General features: G+C 40.0%; 1 protein-coding gene across 3 annotated transcripts in view; it reads left to right on the top strand.

Moving 5' to 3' along the window:
- The window catches only part of CTNND2 (catenin delta 2), a 950,773-nt gene that overhangs the window by 764,383 nt on the left and 166,540 nt on the right, over nt 1–19,850 (top strand). For all 3 annotated transcript variants that reach the window (XM_007456448.1, XM_007456447.1, XM_007456446.1), the window contains one exon: nt 2,242–2,425. In XM_007456448.1, coding sequence (XP_007456510.1) covers nt 2,242–2,425 — 184 coding nt within the window. The remainder of the gene's footprint in view (nt 1–2,241; nt 2,426–19,850) is intronic.

Genomic DNA, 19,850 nt, shown 5'->3' with positions numbered 1-19,850 from the left:
CGCATGGGCTTCAGTAGTTATGGTGCATGGACTCAGTAGTTGTGGCTTGTGGGCTCTAGAGCACGGGCTCAGTAGTTGTGGCACATGGGCTTAGTTGCTCCACGGCATATGGGCTCTTCCCAGACCAGGGCTTTATTTTTGCTGTGTTGGGTTTCGTTTCTGTGCGAGGGCTTTCTCTAGTTGTGGCAAGCGGGGGCCACTCTTCATCGCGGTGCGCGGGCCTCTCACTATCGCGGCCTCTCTTGTTGCGGAGCACAGGCTCCAGACACGCAGGCTCAGTAGTTGTGGCTCACGGGCCTAGTTGCTCCGCGGCATGTGGGATCCTCCCAGACCAGGGCTCGAACCCGTGTCCCCTGCATTAGCAGGCAGATTCTCAACCACTGCACCACCAGGGAAGCCCTGGCAGGTGGATTCTTAACCACTGCACCACCAGAGAAGTCCTAAATGTGCTTTTTTAAACTGAAAACTAATTATTTTACTAGGAAAAGGAATACTGTTGTTAGACTACAAGTGAATGAAAGTATTCATTTTGATTATTTTGATTACCCAAAATTCAGTAAAACGTTTCCTAATGGGATGAATAAAAAAAGCTTCATATATTATTTAATTCAAAATAAATGCATATGATAATACTCCTAGCATTTCACATCTGTCCAACTCAGAATATATTTTGAGCAACTTCTGTGTACCAATAAGCATTTTTTTATACAGTCAATTTAGGGTTCTAATGGCAAGGTAAACACGCACACAGAAATGTATAGAAAATGATCCACATACTAACACAGAGGTGCACAGGATTTTTCTGTAAAAGGCCAGACAGTAAATTGTTTAGGCTTGTGAGCCATACTGTCTCTGTCACAAAATCTCAGCTTTTCCCTTGTAGGACAGAGGCAGCCATAGATAATATGTAAGTGAACAGGCAGGGCCATGTTCCAATAAAACTTTATTTACAAAAACAGGCAGGGAGGATTCGCCCTCAGTCCAATCCCCTGTACTGAAGGACTGATTTATACATTCTCAGCACCAAAACCATATTGTTTCCTTTGCATTTACCTAAATAAAATTCCCAGCAAATGCTGTTTTGAAAGACCAGTGGAAAAGTTTGTCTCTAAAGTCACATTTTTTATAGAACTGATTTTAAACTGTTATTTTAGTTATTAACAAGCAAATATCATTAACTTTCAGGTTAGTATTATTAATGCCTTTGGATAGTTCAACATGTGCAATGCAAGAAACTAATAAAACAAATTTCAGAAATAAATGAGTTCTGTTTATTCATAACATGATAAATGAAACACAACCTCATTTTAAAATCCATTGCAAGCTTATTAAACAGGTAAAGTGGAAGTTGTGTTTCTAAAGATGACTGTGATATTTTATTCTCAGTATCTGCAGTGATGGTGTCTATTTAGGTTAGTCTTGAGGGAAATGGTCTTTCATACGAAAAGAGAATATTATTCTTTGTTGTAGTTTTTCTTTACCTTCAGGTGTACAGTTTTGAACAACAAAAAGAGTAATAATTTTAAAAGCATCTTCAAATGATATTATAACATATATGTAATTCTTAAGGCCTTTTCTAAAGTTAATCCCATTTAAAGTCTCTTTGTCTATTGTTGACACGCCCTCCCCTTTGTCCTGCTTTCTTTGTTGTTAACAGTCTGTAGGCCCTCCATGAACATTGTTTTCAGAGAAAAGCTTACAGAACGGTCACAAGTGACACTAAATTTACATTTCGTGTTGAGCTTGTTATCATCAGACCTGATACTAGATTCTTGAAAGGTCCTGCACAATGATGGCTGGTTCTATATGGAAACTAAGCGAATCAAACAGACCACAGGTGCATATTGAGGTCCTGGATAAAACAAAGATGTCTCACTAGTCTATTTCAGATGTCTTACTAGCCCATTTCAGATAACTTTCACAGCTCTTTGATCTTGGTTAGAATTTGGGTACTTGGGTCCATTGTACTAATTGTGGATGGAAGCCTGGTTGGTATCCTCAATTCCATCAGCGCTCTCAACCTCAGTTACTCTCCACGATGGAACAAAGATAATCATGTTACAGTTCCTCTGCGTACTTGTCAGATTTTCACAGCACTTTTGTAATGGCTTCACACAGATGCTCTAAAATGAAGGGCACGCCCTAGCACACGTGCTTACACCATCTTTGTCCCTCCTGCCTGTGCTCTTAACTGGGGAAAACAGTGGCCATCCAAAAGCTCTGTTTGTGTGTATCTTGCAGGAGTCCTTTGGAACCTTTCATCTTGCGATGCACTCAAAATGCCGATCATACAGGACACCCTGGCCGTGTTGACCAATGCTGTGATCATCCCCCACTCAGGCTGGGAAAATTCACCTCTTCAGGACGATCGGAAAATACAGCTGCATTCTTCACAGGTGCTGCGAAATGCCACTGGATGCCTAAGGTGAGTCCCGTGTCGTTTCTACCTCCCTCTGTCAACAGGTGCTTTTTGTTTCTGTAACTTTAATTGCTGTTTTGCTAAGGATCAGAGAGTTTTGGAATACTGATACGGCAACAGAGTGCAAGAAGCTGGTGAAGGTCATTTCTAATGAGGTACTGAAGAGGTATATGCATCTTCCACTGTCCTCTGCCTACCCCAGTATTTGACTTATTTAACATGTTTTCTTAGGTCTTAGGCAAAAAAATAAACATTTTCATTCCAACCAAAAATAGTTTTCTTTGATTGAAAACAATAGTTAACAGTCATTTCCCTGTTGTGATATATCATGCATCTTGAATAACCAGGCAGACCAATTGGTTAGAAGAGTCTATGACAAATACATAGGGATCTAGTTAACTGTCTCCAGTAGCTATTTTTATTTTTAAAACATTTTCAATGTGACTGCAAGAGCCTGTGTTTCTTGAAAATAGCTCTTTAATAAGGACTGTGGTGTGAAATGTCTTCTTAAAATAATAGAAGTAGCAAATGTGTTGTAATTATCTCCCAATGCCTTCTTAGAAAACTCATCACCCGGAAATCTCTTGAGATGTTTTAGATGTTTTGTTTAGTTTTTGCTCTCAGAAAAGAATGTAATAATCAATGTATACTTCTTCCAGACTCTAGAAACTGTGTTCCCAAGGATGTTGTACGTTGTACCAAAGTGGGAAATCTCTGCCAGTTAAACTTAATGATAGGATGGGTGTGATTTAAAATACCTAGTCAAATAATCTCTATTTCAAAAGTAAAATGTACAGAATTGCTTCAGCTTGGCTGCCTCAAAGCTGCCATTTCTCTTACATTTGATCAGTTTCTAGGTATAAGAACCAGTCTCTACTGGAGAAGGAACAGAATCACCTTGGTGACATTAATAATAATGATCTCATGAATATTTACAACAGTGCTCTCAGCCTGCAGTCTTGAGAGGGGTGTGTGTGTTTGTGTGAATGGGGCATGCATAAAGGGAGATAAAGAGAGTTGGCCTCCATAAATATCAGTGTGCATTCATGGGCAGGAATAGGAAACCCTCTGACAATTTTGCTTTTCCTCAAGGTCATGAAATAATGATCTTTTGGCATGATTTCTCTGGTTAGGCTCCTCCATAAGTCAAATTTACAGTTTTCTAAACCCCACTTTTGAGACGTCCATCTTATAACCTCTTAAATTCTATTATCCTTCAGAAACCTCCTGCCCCACCAGCAGAAGTATAACTCTTCCAAAGCTAAAACTATAAGCACTTCTGACGCTTCTTACCTGATTTTTCTATTTCAGTTATATGCAGCTGTTACAAGTAATTTTCCTTTCTTAACATCCTTGACTTGTAAAGAGTGTCATTGTTCCTAATGAAGATTGTGGAAGGAAGTGCCTCAATCAATTGTATACATATAGTCTGTAAAGATCTGCTAAGTTCCATCAGTTAAACTCTCTGAATAATATAGTAACATAATTATATATTCATGATGTTTGACATAAGGATGAAGGATACTGATATATGAGCATTCAGCTTCATTTGATGAAAAGTCAGATGAAGAAACCAGACTAGTGTCAGTTCACCGGTCCCCTTTGTAGGTCATCTGGCCAAGTTCACACACACAGAGGCTTGAGCAGTGCTGCTTCTGCTGCCAGCCAGGATTGACCACATCACAGGAAGCAAAAAGGAGGACATCGGATTTAGAAAGTGTTTCATGTAGCCTAATCGTTTTTTGTTAGTCCAGTTGAAACCAGGTTTAGGGTTTTCCCACTTTTCAGAGTTTATCATGTGAATGACAAAGCAAGATCTATCAAAATATGATGAATATTTCACTTCCCTCTTAATTTATTAAACTCCTTCTGTTGCCAAAACTTGGCCTTTGTTCACTGGTGCCAAATAGAAACGCAGAGACAGAGTTTTGGGTGAGGTAGAAAGAAATAGCTTTATTGCTTTGCCAGGCCAAGGGGACCACAGCGGGCTACTGCCCTCAAGACAGTGTGTCCCACACGGGAGTGGGCAGTGAGGGGTCTTATAGTGTTCTATGAGCAGGGCGTGATCAGCTCATGGACATTCCTCTGATTGGTTGGTGGTGAGGTAACTGGGAGTTAGCATCATCAACCTTCTGGTTCCAGCCAGTCTGGGGTCTATGTGCTTTGTGGGCAGCCTACAGTTAACTTCTCCCACCTGGTGGGCGTTTCAGTATCCGCAAAACAGCTCAAAGGACATGGCTCAGAATATCATCTATAGTCCTTGGGGAAGAACAAAAGGTACATGACTTTGTTTAATGGCTAAAGAATTATTATTTTGTCTTGTTTGCCTGTTTTCCTTTCTTTTTGCATTTTCTCACTTCTCTGATTCAATGTATGCTTTGGCTAAACTTTTTCTACAGACAAAAGGCAGGTGGACGACATGGGTGGGAGTCTATTCCGGGAAGACCTTACAGTGTCCTGCTCGGTTACACTTCCCTTCTTACAGAAAGAAATATAATTTTTTCTCTCTTATTTAAATGTGTTTATGAATCAGTCTACATTAATGAACAGGTTGGACTAAGAGAGGAAGAAAATAGCCTTGGGAAGGGGCCAAATGAACTTATCAAATAAAGACTCAGCAGATAAAAGATTTCAAGAAATTTCTACTATTACCATTTACTTAGAACCAAGTTGGAAACACACCAAAACAGTCGTAAATATTTATATCATGATGGAAGATTCTACATATTAGTATGTGAGGTTGTAGTTACATTCTTAAATTTTTCAACAAAACCTAGATCTTTATTTACCGTAAAGAAATTACTATGTATGCTGTTCCTGCCTTTCAGCAGTTTCATCCATGAGCATTTGCTAAGTGCCTTCTGTGTGCCAGGGAAGGGCCAGGGAGGCTGAAATAAACATGGCAACCTCTTCTGCCTTTCAGAAACTCCTCTTCTAGTGGAAGACAGTGGTACCCATACAATGAGTCCTAGTGTTATATCTTAGTATAATATAAAGCTATGATTAGGATAGTATAGAAGGAAAACCTGGGAAGGGAGTGGCTAACTCAGTGAGTGTGGTCACAAAACGTTTCAAGAACCAGGTGAGACTGGGGTCAAGCAGAGAAAGGGCATCACCAGTCAACGCTTTGGGAGATGCTCAAGGCCAGAGGAGCAGCAGGAGCACTCTGATGCTAACGTGGGAGAACTAACTCCAGGATCTGCAGGCAGTCTACAAACCTAGCAGACTTTAGGAAGTGCAGCTTGTTTAGTTGTTTCATTCCAGGTGATAAAGGGCATTCAAAGCGGAGCTAAGAAGAATAGACTTGAGTCTGTGAGGAACAGAGAGCTATGGCAAAGCTTTGACCGAGAGAACACAATGGTCAGCTATGTCTGGGAGCAATTTTACAGGACAGAGTAGAAGCGGGTAGGAAGGGGAGAGGTGACATTAAGAGCAGAGCTGTGAATTGATGGGCTGCTCTGCAGGCTTCATTTCTAAGGTACCTCCTGTAGACAACAGTAAATATCAATATTTTGTTCCATTCGATTAATTTAACCATCACTGATTTGTAGCTATGAGAACTATCTCCATAGCTGTTGTAGTTCTGCTTTTTATCTTGGAATTTTTTTCTTCTTTTTAGTCATACTATTCTTATTAAAATGGTAGCTTCGTCATCTTATCAAATGTTAGAGAAGTTTTATGGCACATACCATTATCTGTATGTAATTGAGGTTTAATAAATCAAATCCCCAAAAACAAAAGGATTTCAAACACACATAACTATGCTAAATTATGGATAATGCAGTAGACTCAGCAAAAGTCCTCCTGGAACTGCAGAAATGATTTAAATATAGTCCTTAAAATGTAAATTAATAACCAGATCTTCTCAATTTATAAATCAGATCTGGGCTTATACCTTTGCAGGGAACAATTTTTTTTCTATCACAATATTTAGAAAGAATTTGGTTCTTTGGTGCTTCTTTTTTGTTGTTTTTTTTACATCTTTATTGGAGTATAGTTGCTTTACAATGGTATGTTAGTTTCTGCTGTATAACAAAGTGAATCAGTTATACATATGCATATGTTCCCATATCTCTTCCCTCTTGTGTCTCCCTCCCTCCCACCCTCCCTGTCCCACCCCTCTAGGTGGTCACAAAACACCGAGCTGATCTCCCTATGCTATGCAGCTGCTTCCCACTAGCTATCTATTTTACATTTGGTAATGTATATATGTCAGTGCTACTCTCTCACTTCATCTCAGCTTAGCCTTCCCACTCCCCATGTCCTCAAGTCCATTCTTTAGTAGATCTGTGTCTTTATTCCTGTCCTGCCCCTACGTTCATCAGAACCATTTTTTCTTTTTTTCTTAGATTCCATATATATGGGTTAACATACGGTATTTGTTTTTCTCTTTCTGACTTACTTCACTCTGTATGACAGACTCTAGGTACATCCATCTAACTACAAATAGTTAAATTTCCTTTCTTTTTATGGCTGAGTAATATTTCATTATATATTTGTGCCACCTCTTCTTTATCCATTCATCTGTCGATGGACACTTAGCTTGCTTCCATGTACTGGCTATTGTAAATAGTGCTGCAGTGAACATTGTGGTATATGTCTCTTTTTGAATTATGGTTTTCTCAGGGTATATGCCCAGTAGTGGGATTGCTGGGTTGTATGGTAGTTCTATTCTTAGTTTTATAAGGAACCTCCATACTGTTCTCCATAGTGGTTGTATAAATTTACGTTCCCACCAACAATGGGAGAGGGTTCCCTTTTCTCCACACCCTCTCCAGCATTTATTGTTTGTAGATTTTTTGATGATGGCCATTCTGACTGTGTGAGGTGATACCTTATTGTAGTTTTGATTTGCGTTTCTCTAATGATTAGTGATGTTGAGCATCCTTTCATGTGTTTGTTGGCAATCTGTATATCTTCTTCAGAGAAATGTCTATTTAGGTCTTCTGCCCATTTTTGGATTGGGTTGTTTGTTTTTTTGATATTGAGCTAAATGGGCTGCTTGTATATTTTGGAGATTAATCCTTTGTCCATTGCTTCGTTTGCAAATATTTTCTCCCATTCTGAGGGTTGTCCTTTCATCTTGTTTATGGCTTCCTTTGCTGTGAAGAAGCTTTTATGTTTCATTAGGTCCCATTTGTTTATTTTCTTTTTATTTCCATTTCTCTAGGAGGTGGGTCAAAAAGGATCTTGCTGTGATTTATGTCATAGAGTGCTCTGCCTATGTTTTCCTCTAAGAGTTTTATAGTGTCTGGCCTTACATTTGGGTCTTTGATCCATTTTGAGTTTATTTTTGTGTTTGAAGTTAGGGAGTGTTCTAGTTTCATTCTTTTACATGTTGCTGTTCAGTTTTCCCAGCACCACTTATTGAAGAGACTGGTTTTTCTCCATTGTATATTCTTGCCTCCTTTATCAAAGATACGGTGACCACATGTGTGTGGGTTTATCTCTGGGCTTTCTATCCTGTTCCACTGACCTATATTTCTGTTTTTGTGCCAGTACCATACTGTCTTGATTACTGTAGCTTTGTAGTATAGTCTGAAGTCAGGGAGCCTGATTCCTCCAGCTCCGTTTTTCTTTCTCAAGATTGCTTTGGCTTTTCGGGGTCTTTTGTGTTTCCATACAAATTGTGAAAATTTTTGTTCTAATTCTGTGAAAAATGCCAGTGGTAGTTTGATAGGGATTGCATTGAATCTGTAGATTGCTTTGGGTAGTATAGTCATTTTCACAATGTATAGTCATTTTCACAATGTTGATTCTTCCAATCCAAGAACATGGTATATCTCTCCATCTGTTTGTATCATTATAAATTTCTTTCATCAGTGTCTTATAGTTCTGCATACAGGTCTTTTGTCTCCTTAGGTAGGTTTATTCCTAGATATTTTATTCTTTTTGTTGCAGTGGTAAATGGGAGTGTTTCCTTGATTTCTTTTTCAGATTTTTGTCGTTAGTGTATAGGTATGCAAGCAATTTCTGTGCATTAATTTTGTATCCTGCTACTTTACCAAATTCATTGATTAGTCCTAGTAGTTTTCTGATAGCATCTTTGGGATTCTCTATGTATAGTATCATGTCATCTGCAAACAGTGACAGTTTTACTTCTTCTTTTCTGATTTGTATTCCTTTGATTTCTTTTTCTTCTCTGATAGCTGTGGCTAAAACTTCCAAAAGTATGTTGAATAATAGCAGTGAGACTGGGCAACCTTGTCTTGTTCCTGATCTTAGAGAAAATGGTTTCAGTTTCACCATGGAGAACGATGTTGGCTGTGGGTTTGTCATATATGGCCTTTATTATGTTGAGGTTGGTTCCCTCTATGCCTACTTTCTGGAGGGTTTTTATCATAAATGGGTGTAGAATTTTGTGGAAAGCTTTTTCTGCATCTATTGAGATGATCATATGGTTTTTCTCCTTCATTTTGTTAATATGCTGTATCACATTGATTGATTTGCTTATGTTGAAGAATCCTTGCATTCCTGGGGCAAACCCCACTTGATCATGGTGTATGATCCTTTTAATGTGCTGCTGGATTCTGTTTGCTAGTATTCTCTTGTGGATTTTTACATCTATGTTCATCAGTGATATTGGCCTGTAGTTTTCTTTTTTTGTAACACCTTTGTCTGGTTTTGGTATCAGGGTGATGGTGGCCTCGTAGAATGAGTTTGGGAATGTTCCTCCCTCTGCTATATTTGGGAAGCGTTTGAGAAGGATAGGTGTTAGGTCTTCTCTAAATGTTTGATAACATTTGCCTGTGAAGCCACCTGGTCCTGGGCTTTTGTTTGTTGGAAGATTTTTAATCACAGTTTCAGTTTCATTGCTTATGATTGGTCTGTTTATATTTTCTATTTCTTCCTGATTCAGTCTCAGAAGGTTGTGCTTTTCTAAGAATTTGTCCATTTCTTCCAGGTTGTCCATTTTGTTGGCATATAGATGCTTGTAGTAATCTCTCATGATCCTTTGTATTTCTGCAGTGTCAGTTGTTACTTCTCCTTTTTCATTTCTAATTCTATTGATTTGGGTCTTCTCCCTTTTTTTCTTGATGAGTCTGGCTAATGGTTTATCTATTTTGTTTATCTTCTCAAAGAACCAGCTTTTAGTTTTATTGATCGTTGTTATTGTTTCTTTCATTTCTTTTTCACTTATTTCTGATCTGATATTTATGATTTCTTTCCTCCTGCTAACTTTGGGCTTTTATTGTTCTTCTTTCTCTAGTTGCTTTAGGTGTAAGGCTGGGTTGTTTACTTGAGATGTTTCTTGTTTCTTGAGGTAGGATTGTATTACTGTAAACTTCCCTCTTAGAACTGCTTTTGCTACATGCCATAGGTTTTGGGTCGTCGTGTTTTCATTGTCATTTCTTTTTAGGTATTTTTTGATTTCCTATTGGACTTCTTCAGTGATCTCTTGGTTATTAAGTAGTGTATTGTTTAGCCTCCATGTGTTTGTTTTTTTCACAGATTTTTTTCCTGTAACTGAGATCTAGTCTCATGGCATGTGGTCGGGAAAGAAACTTGATACGATTTCAATTTTCTTAAATTTACCAAGGCTTGATTTGTGGCCCAAGATATGATCTATCCTGGAGAATGTTCCATGAGTGCTTGAGAAGAATGTGTATTCTGTTGTTTTTGGATGGAATATCCATAAATATAAATCAAGTCCATCTTGTTTAATGTATCATTTAAAGCTTGTGTTTCCTTATTTATTTTCATTTTGGATGATCTGTCCATTGGTGAAAGTGGGATGTTAAAGTCCCCTACTATGATTGTTTTACTGTCAATTTCCCCTTTTATGGCTGTTAGCTTTTGCCGTATGTATTGAGGTGATCCTCTGCTGGGTGCATAAATATTTACAGTTGTTATATCTTCTTCTTGGATTGATCCCTTGATCATTATGTAGTGTCCTTCTTTGTCTCTTGTAATAGTCTTTATTTTAAAGTCTATCTTGTCTCATATGAGTATTGCTACTCCAGCTTTCTTTTGATTTCCATTTGCGTGGAATAGTTTTTTCCATCCCCTCACTTTCAGTCTGTATGTGGCCCTAGGTCTGAAATGGGTCTATTGTAGACAGCATATATACGGGTCTTGTTTTTGTATCCGTTCAGCCAGTCTGTGTCTTTTGGTTGGAGTGTTTAATCCATTTACATTTAATGTAATTATCAATATGTATGTTCCTATCACCTTTTTCTTAATTCTTTTGGGTTTTTTTTTTTATATCTCTTCCTTCTCTTGTGTTTCCTCCCTAGAGAAGTTCCTTTAGCATTTGTTTTAAAGCTGGTTTGGGGGTGTGGAATTCTCTTAACTTCTGCTTATCTGTAAAGCTTTTAATTTCTCTTTTGAATCTGAATGATATCCTTGCTGGGTAGAGTAATCTTGGTTGTAGGTTTTTCCCTTTCATCAGTTTAAATATGTCCTGCCACTCCCTTCTAGCTTGCAGAGTTTCTGCTGAAAGATCAGCCGTTAACCTTATGGGGATTCCCTTCTATGTTATTTGTTGCTTTTCCCTTGCTGCTTTTAATATGTTTTCTTTGTATTTAACTTTGATCATTTGATTAATATGTGTCTTGGTGTGTTTCTCCTTGGATTTATCCTGTATGGGACTCTCTGTGCTTCCTGGACTTGATTAACTATTTCCTTTCCCATGTTAGGGAAGTTTTCAAGTATAATCCCTTCAAATATTTTCTCAGACCCTTTCTTTTTCTCTTCTTCTTCTGGGACTCCTATAATTCAAATGTTGCTTTGTTTAATGTTGTCGCAGAGGTCTCTGAGACTGTCCTCAATTCTTTTCATTGTTTTTTCTTTATTCTGCTCTGTGGTAGTTATTTCCACTATTTTATCTTCCAGGTCACTTATCTGTTCTTCTGCCTCAGTTATTTTGCTATTGATTCCTTCTAGAGAATTTTTGATTTCATTTATTGTGTTGTTCATCATTGTTCATTTGTTCTTTAGTTCTTCTAGGTCCTTGTTAAACATTTCTTGTATTTTCTCCATTCTATTTGCAAGATTTTGTATTATCTTTACTATCATTACTCTGAATTCTTTTTCAGGTAGACTGCCTATTTCCTTTTCATTTGTTTGGTCTGGTGGGGTTTTACCTTGCTCCTTCATCTGCTGCATATTTCTCTGTCTTCTCATTTTGTTTACCTTACTTTGTTTGGGATCTTCTTTTCACAGGCTGCAGGTTCATAGTTCCCATTGTTTTTGGTGTCTGCCCTCAGTGGGTGAGGTTCGTTCAGTGGCTTGTGCAGGCTTCCTGGTGGAGGGGACTGGAGCCTGTGTTCTGCTGGGTGGGGCTGGATCTTGTGTTTCTGGTGGGCAGGACCACATCTGGTGGTGTGTTTTGAGGTGTCTGTGAACTTAGTATGATTTTAGACAGCCTCTCTGCTAATGGGTGGTGTTGTGTTCCTATCTTCCTAATTGTTTGGCTTGGGGCATCCAGCACTGGGGCTTGCTGGCCATTGGGTGGGGCTGGTTCTTAGTGTTGAGACAGAGATCTCTGGGAGAGCTCTCACTGACTGATATTTAGTGGTGCCAGGAGGTCTCTGGTGGTCCAATGTCCTGAACTTGGCTCTCCCATCTCAGAGGCTCAGGCCTGACAGCAGGCCTGAGCACCAAGACCCTGTAAGCCACATAGATATGTTACAGGGCCTTTTTCCTCCTAGGGACTCGGCCAGGATTTCAGGCAGTGGGCCCTGAGTCCAAAAATTGCCTCTATTTGGGCACTTGCCAAACATGACACAGGAGAGGCTTCAATATTTTCTTGGAGTTGGATTTGCTCTCTTGTACTTCTCCCATTGCCACAAAAAAACCTTCCCTGAGTAGCTGCTGCTCCTTTATCCTTAATTCCCCAACTGAACACTGTTTTTACTCTGGAAAGTTACCTAAATTTTATAAAAATGCCTCAGTGGCATGTTATAAGTCTTTTCCAACGTGTCATAACCATCACTATCATATTCCATGAAATCAGGCTAAAGCATAAGCATGTGATTTAGGACCTTGTTTATCTGGTAAAAGAAAACAATAACTTGCATTTGTTCTACAAAGTGTGCCGTGTGTGTGTGTGTGTGTGTGTGTGTGTGTGTGTGTGTGTGTGTGTGACTACTTTGGTATAAACCAAGTGAGTTGTCACAACCGGAAAACAATTCAGTTCCCTTGGTGTGATTTATGGGTATTCCACTGGGTCAAGGCAAAGAAAATTAGTAACTGTAAGAAAATAAACTGTGTACAAAATATTTCTTACTACTGAACTTCTCTTCCTTTTTTAGATCTTCTTTATTAGGGAACCATCTTGAAAGCTAAGGCTTTATTGTCGAGAACGATTCTGTTGTCAAACATTCTTTTAAATTATTTCCTTTTATATACTTCAGTTATAGAAATTCTCCAAAGCCTCTGTTGGGAGTTAAATATAATTTAGTCCTTGACATAATCATACATTTTGTAAATTTGTTTTGAGATTGTATTTTTCTCATTTCCATTCATTGTCAAACAATACTTTGTGTTAAAAAAAAGTACAATAAGCAAGATAGCATGAGGTCACTATTTAAGATATTTAATATGTGAGATGTCAGTTAAGTTGGATTCAGTATCTGTCCTCAGGTGATGTTATCTCTGATATTGAGTTGGAATAGGAAGTCTCCTTTCTCAGGAAATGCAGAGAAATTGAAGGTGGGAGCTGCGTGTGTGTGTGTGTCTGTGTGCCTGTGTTTTGTTTGAGTGTATGGGGGAGGGCAGTGTGTTCATTCAGTCATTGCAAGTTATGACCTGGCAACATAGTAGATATTCATTAAATCATTTTACACACTGTGAATAGAGACACGATTTTTATGTAAAATTAAAATGAGTATTTTTTATTCATAAAATTCCTGACTTCCAAGGACCAGGAAGTTCTGCTTTGAATACATCATTCATTCTTGTATTTATTACAAGTTCAAAAGTTCATGTGTAGCAAGTCGTGAAGCCAGTATTTTCACCCACGTCCTGACTCCTGATCCAGACCATCCCCACTATACCACACTGAGGGGAAATATGTTATGTGAGATGAGATGGCAGATCTGTGCTAGAGCAACACAAAGAAACACACGACCAGTGAATGGACAGCACTCTTCTTTGTGCTGTGGTTCTTTTAATTTGCTTCTCAACATTTACCAAGTGACATCCACTTAGCCAACATCCCTTTTGCCTTTAATTGTCATCTGTATTCTCCCTCCCCCTTATTTCTTACTTTCCCTTCTCCTTGTCTAAGACCCAAAGTGTGGATGGCAGTGAACCCAGACAGAGTTAGTCACAAAGCCCCACCTAAGTCCCTTCTCTCCACCTCCATCTTAAATCTTAATTTTGACAATTAGAACGATGAGTGTCTTTTTTTTTTAAGACTAAATTTTAAGGCATGTTCTAGATAGTAGAGTTGACATTATTTTTCCAGTCCTTAGATTCCTCCATCCTTTTACTGATGACATAAAATGAGTTAATATTTTTGGCTTGTTTCTATAGCTACAGTTTCAAGAATATATAAAGAAAATGAAATGTAAAAAAAAATAAAAATCTTTTCCAAGGATAGTATTTCCTAACCTAGTGTACCTTATAACTCCAGTAGGAGCATATGTTAGGTAAAAGTAAATTGATCAGATCATTATCGGAGAACATTATTCTCAATTTTTGTTCCTAGCAGGATTCAAACTTGTTTAAGTCATTTCAGGGCGGGAAGCTGAGGTTAGGCATGTAAGCAATTACTATTCTGAAGGAGTACACCTTTTTATCTTTCAGAAAGAAAAAAAAAGATTATAAATGCAAATTGTACCACTCTTAAATATTCAAAAGCTTATCAGAGTGAAATTTAAGTTGGAAAAAAGGTCTATGCCTTAGTATGCTAAAATCTAGAACACTAACATTGTCCAATCTTTAGACAAATTAAAATATCTTAAAAGACTGTCCAGTTTCTTGAGGTTTCTCTTTGCCAGTACGTGCTGTACCAATATCGATGGTGGTGCCCACCCCACCAGCCTCAAGCACAGGACATACTAACTGCGAACATTCTAAAGAGAAGAGCCTCTTGGCTTTGCCTTTTCTTTCTTTCTTTTTTTTTTTTAACATCTTTGTTGGAGTATAATTGCTTTACAACGGTGTGTTAGTTTCTGCTTTATAACAAAGTGAATCAGCTGTATGTATACATATATCCCCATGTCTCTTTCCTCTTGCATCTGCCTCCCACCCTCCCTATCCCACCCCCTAGGTGGTCACAAAGCACCGAGTTGATCTCCCTGTGCTGTGCGGCTGCTTCCCACTAGCTATCTATTTTACATTTGGTAGTGTATATATGTCCATGCCACTCTCTCACTTCGTCCCAGCTTACCCTTCCCCCTCCCCATGTCCTCAAGTCCATTCTCTACGTCTGCATCTTTATTCCTGTCCTTCCCCTAGGTTCTTCAGAACCTTTTTTTTTTTTTTTAATATTCCATATATATGTGTTAGCATATGGTATTTGTTTTTCTCCTTCTGACTTACTTCATTCTGTATGACAGACTCTAGGTCCATCCACCTCACTAGAAATAACTCAATTTCATTTCCTTTTATGGGGCTTTGCCTTTTCTAAAAAGGCACGGTGAATCTTCATAGGAAGATGGCATATCACGTTGACATAGCAAAAATTTAAGCACATATAAAATATAAAATGAAAAGGTAAAGCCCTTAGTCCTTTTCCATTTAAAATTCATTTTGGGGGTAGGAAATGAAATTTTTCAAAAGCTGACCTGTTTGTTCCTGAAATATCTATCCATCACTGAGAAAAGAGGATAAAAATGGAAAAGTAGATCTCTTAAATTTTGTTGGAGGAACAAGTTGGTAAGAGTGATCACAGCTAGATTATGGGATTCTGGGAGGTGGTGGCATGTGGGGCTGGTGGCAGTTGGAGCTGGGGGTGCTGGGCAGGGGGTGGGCCTCATCTCTGCACACTTACTCCCAGCCCCACCCTCTCCCACCCTGTCCCCAGTACACATGCCTCATTTGTCCCCCTTTTCTAATTTTGTCTTTTGTTCCAATTCTGCTCAATTAAAGTTTTAACTTTTAATAAAAAATTATAAATATGTCCTAAAATAAATTTGGGAAAATGTTAGATCAGCCTAGGACTTAATTATGCATGAAGTTATTGTGCTAGTTTTTTTTCTTTTTTGTGCTTAAGGATGCCTCCAGGGAAACCACTTTTCTATGGCCTTAATCAGGTGATTTAGACCTTGAAATTGATTCAGTTGTGTACCTGTGATTGTTTCACTGCACAGTGTGTAATCAAATACCTTCCAGTAACCTTTGGCTGGAATAATTATCACCTTCAGCCAAAATGTGTGTTGACCAACCGCACACTGAAGGCTCACTAGTGAAGGTCACACTGACTCAGTCTATGGACAAGCTCATTTTGGCTGAGGTCACTGCAGTAGGTTGGATAAGTGTCCCCCCAAATCTGTGTCATCCAGGAACCTCAGAATGTGACCCTGTTTGGAAATAGGGTCTTTGCAGATATAATTAGTTAAGGTAAGGTCATACTGCAAATACCATATGATGTAACTCATATGTGCAATCTAAAATACGACGCAAATGAACATATCTACGAAAGAGAAATAGACTCGCAGACATAGAGAACAGACTTGTAGTTGCCAAGGGGGAGGGGGTGTGGGAGAGGGATGGATTGGGGGTTTGGGATTAGCAGGTGCAAACTATTGTATATAGAATGGATAAACAACAGGGTCCTACTGTAGAGCACAGGAAACTATATTCAATAGATTGTGATAAACCATAATGGAAAAGAATATGAAAAAGAATGTGTATGTGTACAGTTGAATCACTTAGCTATATAGCAGAAATTAACACATTGTAAACCAACTACAGAATAATTTTTTTTTTTTTTTTTCCTTGCGTTATGCGGGCCTCTCACTGTTGTGGCCCCTCCCATTTGCGGAGCACAGGCTCCGGATGCGCAGGCCCAGCGGCCATGGCTCACGGGCCCAGCCGCTCCGCGGCATGTGGGATCTTCCCGAAACGGGGCACGAACCCGCGTCTCCTGCATCGGCAGGCGGACTCTCAAGCACTGCGCCACCAGGGAAGCCCAGAATAATTTTTTTTTTAAATGAGGTCACACTGAATTAGAGTAGGCCCTAAATCTAAAGTGTGTTATCTTTATTTATTTATTTGTTAATAAATATATTTATCTATTTATTTCTGGCTGCGTTGGGCCTTGGTTGCTGCGAGCAGGCTTTCTCTAGTTGTGGCGAGCAGGGGCTACTCTTCGTTGTGGTGCATGGGCTTCTCGTTGCAGTGGCTTCTATTGTTGCGGAGCACGGGCTCTAGGCGCACAAGCTCAGTAGTTGTGGCTCGCTGGCTCTAGAGAGGAGGCTCAGTAGTTGTGGCTCGTGGGCTCTAGAGCGCAGGCTCAGTAGTTGTGGTGCACGGGCTTAGTTGCTCCACAGCATGTGGGATCTTCCCAGACCAGGGCTCAAAACCATGTCCCCTGCATTGGCAGATGGATTCTTAACCACTGTGCCACCAGCAAAGCCCTAAAGCATGGTATCTTTATAAGAAGAGGACATACACACAGAGACACACAGAGAGGAAATCCATGTGAAGAGAGACTGGAGTGATGCAGCTGTAAGCCAAGGAATGACAAGGGCTGCCAGCAACCACGGGAAGCTAGGAGGAGGCAAAGGGTTCTTCTCCAGAGCCTTCAGAGAGATCACAGCCCTGCTGACACCTTGATTTTGGACTTCTGATCTCCAGAACTATGCAAGAAAAACATTCTGTCGTTTAGGCTACCAGACCGTGGCACTTTGTTCCGGCAGCTCCAGGAGCTTGATAAGGTCACCCTAGTAAGGAACCCAGTGGCGTCTGCCAAGCAGAGCAGCCACCGGAGGACACAGCACAGGAAAATAAAGGGGTGAATAACTCAGAGAAGCTGCCTGTCCCCAAACAGTGCCCAAAGATACAAACAGATCCAGATAGAAAGCCATTTTTCCCTAAGCCAAGACCATTCCCCTCCATAGCTCACATTCAAGGCAGCTCACCCCCTGTGGCAGGATTGGCTCTGCAAGCCCAGGTGAGGCTGCCTCTGCCAGAGAAGTTCAAATCCAACCTCTTTGATGGGTGGCTGTGAAAGAAGCATCTCCCCATGTGTGGATCCTAGGCTTATGTTTTCTGCCCATTTATGAGCCAGGCTCCCTTTCCCTCCTGACTTTGAACTTGCTTCTGAAAGCTAGGAGGACTTGTTGGCTGTGAACTTGTTGGGTACCATGGACAGCCAGCAGTCATTCTCGGGTCTCATGCAGAGCACGTGACATGACTTAAGTCTCATTTAAGGAAGTCGGCTCCAGCAGCTGTGTACAGAATGAATGCTCTTTGGATTTAGTGTGAAACGTGACTGTGTTTTTCCATTTAAAATATCATAAATCAGGGACTTCCCTGGTGGCGCAGTGGTTAAGAATCTGCCTGCCAGTGCAGGGGACACGTGTTCAATCCCTGGTCTGAGAAGATCCCACGTGCCGCGGAGCAACTAAGCCCATGCACCACAACTACTGAGCCTGCGCTCTAGAGCCCACGATCCACAACTACTGAGCCCACGTACCACAACTACTGAAGCCTGCGCGCCTAGAGCCCGTGCTCTGCAACAAGAGAAGCCATGGCAATGAGAAGCCCGCGCAGCGCAAGAAAGACCCAACACAGCCAAAAGTAAATAAATAAAATAAAATTTAAATGATAAAATGTCATAAATCAATATCCTAAAGATCCCTTCCTGGCCATTATTATCATTTCAGCGTGAACTGTGGGTAAAGCCTTGCTGAGTATCCTTTTTCACTTTTTAAAAATCTGCCAGCTCAAAATGGCAATTCGGATCGGATCGGCATTACTGTCTGGGTGTGTTATATTTCGTCGTGAGCACATAGGACTTCTCCAGCGGAAATAATTTACATAAGGCTGGCATTGCTAACTAACATCCACAGCTCATTTCCTGGTGCCGCCGAGTCATTTCTTTATTTTTATTATTCTGTTCCCACTTCAGCATCTTGTCTGGAAGGACAACAATGTACAACCCTAATTTTTTCCATCTCTCTTTGTGTACAGAGAATGTTATTAAGGCCATCAAAAGGGCTGCACTGTGCATTTGCTTATGAGTATAATTAAACTCAGACCCTCAATTAGTCACTTTAACCCATATAACGGATGAGCGCTTGGTCCCGTGGTGCCACTAATTCTAGAGTGACCTTGAGAAAACCCCATCACAAAGTCATACTAGTGATAATCACACTCTCCCTCGAAAGCTCCTAGGAAATTTATTTTATCTGGTTTACTCTTGCGTTAGACGCAGGAAAGAATTACTATTATTTTTATGTTAAGTTCAGTTGGTTGCCAATGTTATGCATCTAATAAAAAGAATCTGTTTTTTAAAGTATTTTTAAGTCTTGTAGAATGAGCTCTGGATTTATCCCAATCTTGTGCTGCCGCTGAATTGAGTACTCTTACCCAGGCCCTGAAAAGGGGAGGACCTAGTCTACGTGCACAGACACGACATCACTCACCCCACCCACACTCCATCTTCCCACACCTGCTCCCAAAGCAGAGGAGGGTTCTCCCCACCTGAGCAGTTCTCCACTTCCTGATCAGTGTATCTATTATGGAGGCAAAGTGGATGGTTTTCTTGAGTCATGACTCAATAATAAAGGTCCTCTTTGAAGGAAGGGAACAGAATTCAGGGGGACAGAATGTGTAGGGGGTCTTAGGACTCCATCAGAGAGGATGGTTGGTTTGCCCATCTCTGCAGCTCCATCAGTGACGGGGGCTCCAGTTTCCATGGTGCACCTCAATGCCTCTAACTCACTTCCTCTTACCTAGTCAGAAGGAGGTGGCGGTTTGTACCCTTATCACTTTGCTTGGGCTGTCGTAACAAGGCACCACAGATGGGGTGGCTTAAACCGCAGAAATTTATTGTCTCACAGTTCTAGAGCTTAGAAGTCTAAGATTAGGATGTTGGCAGGGCTGGTTCTCAGAGGCCTCTGTCCTCAGCTTGCAGGTGGCCACCTACTGGCCATGTCCTCACTTGGTCTCCCCTCTGTGCCTCTGTGTCCTGATCTCCTCTTCCTCTAAGGACACCATACTGGATTAGGGACCAGGCTAAAGACCTCCTTTTATCTTAATTACCTCTTTGAAGACAAATTTTATATACAGTAACATTCTGAGGTACAGGGGGTTAGGACCTAACATCTGAGCTTGGGAGGGACATAATTCAGCCCATAATAATACTCCAATAGTTGGCTTTCACTGTTTGTTCTCATTTTGGGAAACAATTTTTAATAAATTAAAACATTCTTCTAGCAAGGTCATGTTGACCAGTATGAAGCCTATTTTGATTTATCGTATAACAAAACCAAAATCATACTTATTCCCTAGCCAAAAAAAAAAAAAAAAA

Source organism: Lipotes vexillifer, unplaced genomic scaffold (genome assembly GCF_000442215.2).
Source record: "Lipotes vexillifer unplaced genomic scaffold, Lipotes_vexillifer_v1.1 scaffold458, whole genome shotgun sequence".
NCBI classification, from domain to species: Eukaryota; Metazoa; Chordata; class Mammalia; order Artiodactyla; family Lipotidae; genus Lipotes; species Lipotes vexillifer.
The sequence above is the reverse complement of the archived record's forward strand: the minus strand, read 5'-3'. Positions and strand labels throughout refer to the sequence as shown.